This window comes from Sinocyclocheilus rhinocerous, unplaced genomic scaffold (assembly GCF_001515625.1).
Source record: "Sinocyclocheilus rhinocerous isolate Xijiao unplaced genomic scaffold, SAMN03320098_v1.1 scaffold303, whole genome shotgun sequence".
Lineage (NCBI taxonomy): Eukaryota > Metazoa > Chordata > Actinopteri > Cypriniformes > Cyprinidae > Sinocyclocheilus > Sinocyclocheilus rhinocerous.
Genome location: NW_015656152.1, coordinates 498,856 through 508,852, shown reverse-complemented (window position 1 = coordinate 508,852; position 9,997 = coordinate 498,856). Strand labels below are relative to the sequence as shown.

General features: G+C 34.1%; 1 protein-coding gene across 2 annotated transcripts in view; it reads right to left on the bottom strand.

The window, feature by feature from the left end:
* Nucleotides 1-3,863: 3,863 nt before the first annotated feature.
* LOC107719370 (ras-related protein Rab-10) overlaps nt 3,864-9,997 on the bottom strand; it is a 27,393-nt gene continuing 21,259 nt past the window's right edge. The window contains exons 5-6 of one of the 2 annotated variants that reach the window (XM_016526778.1): nt 9,248-9,349; nt 3,864-4,897 (exon numbers count right to left, since the gene is read on the bottom strand). In XM_016526778.1, coding sequence (XP_016382264.1) covers nt 4,811-4,897; nt 9,248-9,349 — 189 coding nt within the window. In that variant the 3' untranslated portion in view covers nt 3,864-4,810. The remainder of the gene's footprint in view (nt 4,898-9,247; nt 9,350-9,997) is intronic. The other variant, XM_016526777.1, reaches the window with a different exon arrangement.

The following is a 9,997-nucleotide window of genomic DNA, read 5'->3' as shown; positions in this document are numbered from 1 at the left end:
GTGCCGGGACACGGCATCACAGTATGGAAGGGGCGTAACATTTCCTTCACACGTTTGAGGTATTCGGCCAATCACAACGCACTGGATAGCTGGCCAATCAGAGCACACCTCGCTTTTCAGACCGATGTGCTTTGTAAAAATCGACACGTTTCAGAAAGGCGGGGCATAGAGGAGAAACAATAATGTACAGTATGTGGAAAATAATGTGTTTTTTGAACCTTAAACCGCATTAAACACAATTCATTACACCAAATACACAAAAAAATATATATTTTTAGCAACATCATATGACCACTTTAAAGTTGACCAATGCAAAAATAGGCTACATGCTATGTCAAACCAATGTTAATTACAGAAGTTTTAATAATTTTTATGAAACAATTTTTAAAAAGCCAACCAATATGAAGGCTGTATTGTGTAAAAAAAAAAAAAATGAAAAAGATATACTTTTAATAAAAGATACTGTAAAACCCATTGAATGGCAGAGATCTAAACGCGAGGCTACAGAAATGTTTTTTTTTCTTTTTGCTGTCTTGACAATAAATTTTCTGCTATATTGTGGCTAATATTTTTGGTTATATTGAGGCCACTATTTTTGTTTTTACATTCATAGTTGTTTTAAAGGGGTGATTATTTATAGTCTGTATGTTTATAAACGCTAGGTAGGCTACATGTTTTATAGAGCTAAATAATTGAAGCTCAATAAAAAAATTTATCGTTAATGTAATAAAGCTATTGATTATTTAACTATAAGTATATTTTTATAACCTATATTAACATTATTATTATTATTATTAGGCTATTTGTATGTTTGTATAGTCTACTACTGCGACTCTCTTACAATGTACTCATTTTTGTGAATTTTGCCCTCTAAAATTCCAATGCAATCATATTATTTATTTATTTTTTGTTGGGTGATCACAAAACTTCAGTGACATGCTTTAAGAGTCAACTATTCAATGAAGTTGGGTTTTGACTGAAAGGTTTAACTGCATTCTCAGGACAAGAGTATTTTTCCATAAATGTCAGGTTGGCGATAATTGTCACATTTATGTCGGGTTTTTATGTATACAAGTTTTTTATATATACAATTTATTGATTAGAATATCCGTTGGCCAAAACCATTTTTTGAATTCTTGTACGTTACCTTTGACCTTTTAGAGGTTTGAATGGTTCTGTTCGTCATAATTGTTTTACTGTTTGAATTTCGCTGCAAAGGTTCCAATTATGACGTAGGCTACTGAGTTACTTGTTACAGTAGATCAACTTGTTAAACTGAGTGTTTTTTTCTTATTTGTGACGGCATTTTTGCTAATGCTTTAATTGTTTTGCAATAATTTAATTTAATTTAAATAATTTAATTAAAAAGTGCTGGGCTAAAATGTTGATTTATAGGCCTACCCCATCGAAGGTTTTTATGGTCTCTAAATGTATCTTCATATGTCAAATATACTGTAATGTAGCCTAATCTATTAAAGACACAAACCGTTTTGGAAGCTAACATAAGACAGCTCTTATGTCTTTATTTATGATGATATTTTTATTCCAGACAATAAAGGGAATTGGTTTTATCAAATGTTTTATTCTTGCCCCGTCTCTCCTCTCGAAGCTTTAATGAAAATGTTTTATGAAGGTTGACTTTGCTCAGTATCATCTGAATATTTCACCTGTCATAAATCCAGTGTTGTTAATCAATAATCAATGGAAATTGATTTCTAGTTGATGCTGAAGGCTGCTGTCAGCTGTATTCGCTTTATACATCTGAATATAAACTCACCTTCTGCTCCATTTCAGATCCGAGGCAGCTCCCATCTTCAGTTCAGACAATTTTTTCTGTGCTGCCATCGTGTGGTCTATTATTACGACAAACCCCGAAAAACAAGCAGAGATATAGCCTATAGGCTACGGTTAATTGAAATTCCACAAGTAATTATGCTATTCATATTTCGTTGCTTTCATTTGCATTCAAATACTTAATATATTGAACGTAAATATGTATAATGCATACAATTTTGTCTTTCGCAGTGAGATTCATTCATTTTCTAGATGAGTTAACCATTCGTTTAAATTGACATTCTCTTAACACAATCCGCGCGCATCTCAACACAATGAGTGACCGGAACCGGAAAATATGCCACAGAAATGAAGGAGAATGTAAATAAATACAATGTAGGCCTACACACTGTAAAATAGCCTACAGCTAACCGTTTATCTTTTAAAAGTAGTTCTATATATGTTTGTAAATGAATAAAATTGAATTAAACAAAAAAATCATATTTTCAATGGGTTTCGCGCACCTTTCGATCAACTTTCATAACTTGTCCTTTCGTTTGTAACTTTGACTTTTTTCATCTAATAAAGAAATCAGCGGCAAAGAGAATTTAGAAATTAAAAACATTGTGGAGTTGAGTATATTTAAAGAAAAAAAACTTCCATTACCGGTCAGTCATCTTAATAACAACATGCTTATGCTAACTGCATGTGTTACTTTTATATATTATAGGCCCTATGTATTTTAAACTGCTAATAACTGCTGTTTACACAGGTACCTTGCGTTTTTATATCAAATTTTATCATAACATATAAATCTATAATTTTAAGTAAAGTAATAGATTAATAGTGATTGTTTTGTCGATGTTTTTTTAGAGTCTTGGACTTATATTAATTGACTTGATGGACTTGGACTTACTTAAATATAATATAATATAATATTTCCGTTTTCGAGACGTGTAATTCTGCCACCAGGAGGAGACAAAAATACACTGTACAGATTCACACTACAGTAATCATAATATTCACATGACAGAATTTTGATTAATTACAAGCAATCCAGTCTCATTTAAAACTCCAATTTTCAGAAATCTTATGATCAGAACTTAAACCGCAATAAATGTTTGACCATTTTTTTTCTTTATATTACTAAAACATTCCATTCTGAAAGATTTAGATTCCAAAAACTATATGTGCACCATCAGAATTGAATGTTATCAGACTGGAAGGAATAAATACGTCAAGGATCAATTAAATGAAAATGTTTCGAAATACTCCTCAAAAGGTATTGATCAGTGGTTTTGCAGGTGCTTATGCCTCACAGAAAACAAAAAAAAAAAAACAGGGTTTCTGCAGGTTATGTAAAAGTATATTTAAAATTCTTTCACAGACAGGGCTTAGACTAAGCCAGGATTAGGCCATAGTTCAATTAGGACATTTAAGTAATTTTTACAAACGTGCTTAGGAAAAAAACATTACTGGTGTGCTGTTTGAGACAAAACAAAGGCACTGATATATTTTAAGATCAGTCAGTGCAAGTTTCTTTCAGTTGAAATGGCTCAGACTTACATTTTAGTCTAAGACTAGGCTTAAGCCTTGTCTGTGAAACAAGATACATTTGAGAAGTAAAATTACATAAAATGATAAGTCTTGTTTTTTGAGAAACTGATCAAACAGCAGTGAGTTTGTCTCAGACAAAAAACAACTTAATTAAAAGGGAAAACAAGTTTTCATTCCCAGCTGACAGATATTGTTCTTGCTTTAAGCATAAACTCACTTAATTTTGTTCAGTTTCTCAGAAAACAAGACTTATTCATTTTGCATCTCAAGTAAATGTATATCGATTTAAGGATGTTTAGATATTTGAATGGGTTGGGGGACGGCTGAGGAAAATATTCCTTTCTTAAAATGCATGCAACATTTAATGCCATGACTATGAATTTAATGAACTTCTGCTCCTATTTAAGACCCTTTCCAATGCCTTAATTTGTGGAAGAGTGAATTAAGACTTCTTTTTAAAAACCCACAGAAACCCTGAAAACACACACTCGACATCGCAAACTCTCCATGCTTGAATAAACGGGACCAACATGTAACTTAAACAAGCTTATTTTTAATGGATCTGCAAAATCGTTCGAATTTCCAAAGAGAACGCTCCCCTCCCTGACACGTATCTGGACTAGAAGAGATCCTTCCTGTCAATAACAAACATGGCAAAACTTACAAAAGACCCCAAAAAACCCAAAGAAACCAGCATGCAGGAGAGAATGAGTAACTGAGTGAGGGAAAACAAAACATACAGAGGAGATTCATAAAACATTCTGAAAAACAAACTAAATTAAAACAAAAACAAAAACAAAAATATATATAATGCCATTCTCTTCTGAGCAAACAGGTTGAGTCCGGATGGTTCCACTCAGGTGTGTTGGGTTGAGTTAGCGGGGGCAAGCAGAGAGGAGAGGACCAGTGTGTGTGTGTGTGCGTAACTGTTACAGAAAAGTGATGTTTAAATGTGTGTTTGGGGGATGAGCTCTAAGGCTCTACATTAAGGCACCGGACGAAAGAAATCAAATCAGAGAACAAAAAAACCCAGCTAGAGAAGATCTCTCACACTAACACACAACACTAACCCCTGGACTAAAAGTCTTGTCTAGGATGTCGTACTGAACGCTACACCGCTCCTCTGTGCCGACAGACAACGTCTCCAGGTCCACTGACGGTCTTTATGTAGTGGTGAATGCACTTTTTGCTTAAATTCATTTCTTTCTTTAAACTTTAAAATAAGAAGAAACATGAAAGGACTTTCTCTTTACATTTGTATTTTTTTTTGTCAGAAATAAAAATGATGTCAGTAAGCAGTCGTGAGTGTGAGAAACATTAGAGATGTGTTTTACAGAGAATCCCGTGAGGAGAGAACGGAAGAGTGTTAGACAAACGAGGAATGAGTGAATGAGAGAGAGAAAGAGAGGGATATAGAGAAACAGATGGTGGGTGTGTGTGTGTGTTTGTGTAAAGTGTGTGAGTATCTGTGCGTGTATGTTCAACTGCAGCACTTGGTCTTCCATCCTGTGACTCCGCCTCCAGTGCTGATGTCCACGTTTTCACTGTTGGGCTCTTTTACGGGCGTCTGCGAATGAAAACAAAAACACAAATAAAAGATTTTGCTTTTGCACACATCACATTTTGAGTTGTTGGCGTGAAGCTGAGATTGTTTTGATAGCTTGCTTTGGTCTGGTTGGTTTCCGGTCTCAAACTCACACCACTGGTTGAGTCACCATGTTTCGTCTGGCCAGAGGAGAACTGGCCCCCCGACTGAGCCTGGTTTCTCCCAAGCTTTTTTTTTTTCATTTTTGCCGCTGATGGAGTTTTGGTTCCTTGCCACTGTGGCCTTTGGCTTGCTTAGTTGGGGACACTTAGGCCCTGTTTACACCTGGCATTAAGATTCATTTTCAGTGATCCGATCACAAGTGGACAATGCTAAATACAGGTGTTAATGGAGTCTAAAACGTTTTGAGCTTGTCCACTTTCGACCACTTCCAGAGGTAGACTTTTTAAGACCTGCACAAATGAAATTAATACCATATAAGCGGAGTATGGACTATATCTATGGTATCATATTAAACCAGAAAATGACTGTAAAAAGCATGATTTACAGTTCAGATACAGGTTTTCACAAAACAAAAATTTTATAAAATGATAACCTTCACATTTAGGCCTTTAAACCATTTTTAAGAAAAGAGATGAGTCAACAGTATCAATGATTACATTACTTTAAACAATTATTATCAATCAAATATATTAATTTAATAACATAAATATATCTAAAATATGGGCCAATTTTTTTTGCATTGGTCTGAACAAAACCAGCAGAAGGGCTTATTGAAAATGCACAGCTTTCGGAACGGCAGAAATATAGTGTTTCCCCGGTAACCGCAGTTCACAAAGCAGCTTTATTCAATGAAATCAATAGCATTTTGAAGTTTAATTGTCACATTAAGCCTTATCACAATTCTTGTCTTTCCATCCCCAAATTAAAGACCTCTTGAAATCAGAATTAAGGCTTTCCTGTACCATTTCAGATTTTTTATGGCCTTAAATTTGATAACTAAATTTAAAACTTTAAGGACCCACGGAAACCCTGCTCCACTGACTGATCTGATTCCTAAACATTACAATGTTCATTTCCTATCCAACACAATTAGAATGTTAAATTAGATTTAAATTAATTTACAATTGATGTGTATGCGACCAACTAAAATTAAATGTTTTTCTTTTCAGTAGTTTAGTTTTGCATACACAAACAAAAGGAGAAAACAGAGAAAAACTGAATAAAATGACATGATAGGAATAAAATAAATAGGCCTACATGAAATGTGTTTCAGTGAAATAATTAACAAATTACCAAAACAAAACATTTTTATGGCTGCACCACAAGTTTAAGGAAAAAGAGACACATCCTGTTTGTTTTCTTCATTTTATAAAGGCAGTTTTGTTCTTATTGTGAGTATACATAAATAAAAGTAAACCCTTTACAGTTTCAAATGATGTCTTACTCCTATCTTTATGACAAAGAAAATCCGATGTGTGTCAATATATTGTCTTAAAGTGACAGACTGGCGCTTGGGCCATTAGTTAATCAAACAACAAAATGCAAAGACAAAATCACTCACAGCTCTTAAATCTGAATTACATAGCTTTAATTAGCATTAATCTATCAATACATACAGTGAAAACTGCAATTACTTAATTTACTTGTAATACTTAATTACTTGTAATTACTGTAATTACTTGCCTGAACAGTAATGTTAGTAGACCTTCATGGAAAAATGAAAGCACTGTTTATTTCATTTCATTTGTATATTTGTTTTATTGTATTTGTCAGTTTGTTTTACTTTGTTTCTTTGTTCATGTTCTTACTGTATCTTATCTTATGTACAGTATAAAACACAAAAAATGCCAGCACACTGGTTCATTTACAAATTGATGTTTTATATTCATTTCATTAAATATTTATCTTACATTTCAGAATATAAAGCAATGTTAATTCAGCTCTTAATTTGACATATATATACATATATATATATATATAAATAACAAAAAGTACCGATAAGAATACCGTTAAAGTACTGAATCGATAAGCAGTATCGGTAAGAGTAGTAATACCGTTAAAACCTTAATGATACCCATCCCTAGCTGTGACGAGGACAATATCCGTTTAATTTTTTGTAAGGGATCATTTATAGCATTGCTAGATGTTTATAAAGGATGCCATTATAATGTGTTTTATTTTATAATTGTATATATAATTTTGTACTATAATTTTATAGCTACTTATATTTTCAGATTTTTATCTTATGCTGTTCTAAATACCGATAAATTTTAAAGAATTTGCTGACAACTTATAGGTGACTGCTGGTGTGAACGGGAATGTGTCTCCCTTGTCTACTTGTGATCCAATCGACCAAAACACATCATAATACCAAGTGTAAACAGGGCCTCAATTTTTGCCAATACTATCGACTTGACTGCACAGACACTATTGGAAGTGTTTTTTTTGTTAGCCTATCCAGTTGAAGCCACTAGATGCGGCGCTGCTGTGTTGTTGATTACAAATATTGCGGGGAAAGATAACATCAATGCGGAGAAGATCTTGTTTACGTCAAAACTAAAAACCAAGCCGTTCACACAGAACTCGTATTTCGCACATTTTCTAGAGGGACATCTATCACTGTTGCACTCGCGTCTCGCACAAGAGAACCGCATGTTTAGAAAGCCATGTAAAATTAATGCAAGTTCAACTTTGAAAAAACATATCTCGAGACTTAATGGCAGTTTCCCCCCCCATTGTTTTTATATTTATATAGTTAAGTAATATCACACAAGCAACAGTGCTGTTTTCATAAATATTGTGAGTGCAATCGCAATTGACAACAGTTCAACAAACAAGAAGTTAATATTGAGTGAGTTACATTTTAGACACAATATTGTCTGTTTTGTCAATGAAAGTAGTTACAAACAAAGCCGAAGCAGAACATTTGTGCATCTCAGACCAACACTTCACTGTTACGTTTCTGAATGAAACTGTTTTTTAATTAATCATTTGAGTCGATGATTCAATGATCCATTTATAAACAGTCACTTGATTAATTTCTAAATGAATCAGCAGTTTTGAACAAATTGTTTGAATGAATGATTCAATGATGAATGATTCAATGAATTCAGACAAGAGACCTACTGCCACCTACTGGTGGTTTTAGTGTCATATTTATTTATCCATTACAGGCCTAAAGCAGCCAAAGTACCAGCATAAAAACACATTCAGCAAAATATTGTTTAATTATCGTAATCAAAAAACGCATATCGAGATATAATTTCTTGTCAGTATCACGCACCTCGAGACTTACAGGAGAATCAACCTATGAATGATTACTTATAGCTGTCTCTACATATTAAGATGGGAATGGAAACAGATTAATGGGGCTTTGGGGCAAAAATGACACCAAACCTTATAAAAATGGCCTCAAAATTCAAGATATGAAGGCACAAAATGACCCTGTGCGAGTTCTTGTTTTATAATATTTATAACATGATATAGTTACTAAATATCACATAAGCAAGAGTGTTGTTTTTCCCAAATATCAGCACAATTGCAAATGTGATATTGGTTTTATATTTACAACAGTTCACTAAACAATTATATTGAGTGAAATACATTTTTGACACAATATTTTCCACGTTTGTCCCATAATTTAATATTTCTATATTTAAAATGTTATATATAAAACATTAATCTCATATAGCATTATTTATGCAATTGTAATTGCAGTGTAAATGCACAGTGTGTGTAAATACATCTAAATGCCACTTCAAATGCAGCTTCTGTGCCACTCCTGCAGTACAAATATGGATTTTGTTGATACTGATTTAACTTAATTGGTACCAGCCCTATGGTGTCTTATTTCACATCATTTGACATAAATAGATGCCACATTTAATAAGGTTACAAAAAAATTGGAGACTCAACACAATCCAGAAATGAAAGTTGTGGAAGACCTCCAGAAATTAGTGTATTTATTAGTTTTACTATCGAATTGAAATAATGACTCCAATTAAATCGGATCATGAGATTACAAACTATTCCAACCCCTATTTGATGTAAACTACAAGCACAATCCAAATCAAACCACTAACTAGCGATTCAGTGAGCTGATGGTGACTTGTTTTGTTGCATTATGAATCATAAAAAAATCCATAGATTCATTTCTGCTCTGTGCACTATTAGAAATGGAATAATATTATATAGAAAAGTGAACACCAAAAGCAAAGAACCGAGCACTGAATATACAAGAGAGATCAGTGGCTGCGACAGTGTATTTATGAGTCAAATGACACAAAATCGATGCTCTTTTGCATTGCAATGTTTTCGCTTAAAAGCACAATACCAATGGTGTTATCAGTCAGTCATTCCCGAACTCACCTTTCTGAGAATGTCTTCTGCTAACGTGAGGAACGCCTTCTCGATGTTGATGTTGGCTTTTGCACTTGTCTCGAAGAAGCGAATCCCGTGTTCTCTCGCGATCTGAGGATTGGCACAAGAACAGTTCACATTCATTGTGTTTGCAGATCTGAAATAATATGTATGAACCCATTTGGGATTTGGGGATATGATTACACAAATTCTTAGAGATAAATAAACACTTAGGCAAGGTGCTTCAATACGGTTACTGACAAATATTCAACAAATAAATTGACTCATAGAATACTGAAAAAACCTAGTCAACCAAAGTCTCAACTAGTGGACAAAATGCCCATCCTGACTAGGGCTGGGTATTAAGACAAATTTCACGATTCGATTCAATTTTGATTCACAAGCTTGCGATTTGATTCAATTTCGATCTCAATTCAGTATTGATTAATTTAGATCAGGGGTAGTACGGGGGGGAGTCGTGGCCTAATGGTTAGAGAGTCGGACTCGTAACCCAAAGGTTGCGGACCAACGACATTAAACACAGTGTCTACACCGGACGCGAGCGGCAAATACAGAAACCATTATAATCAGTGACGCTGTGTACACTGGATGTAGCGCGTCGCGACAAAACTCAACATTAAACTGATGCCTTGTTCTATTTATGACGTACTGAAACAAAGTTAAAATGATTTGCAACGGTCGCTTTGTCGCGTCCAGTGTAGAGCTGTTGCGGTGCGACGCGACAACTGTGGTGTCCGG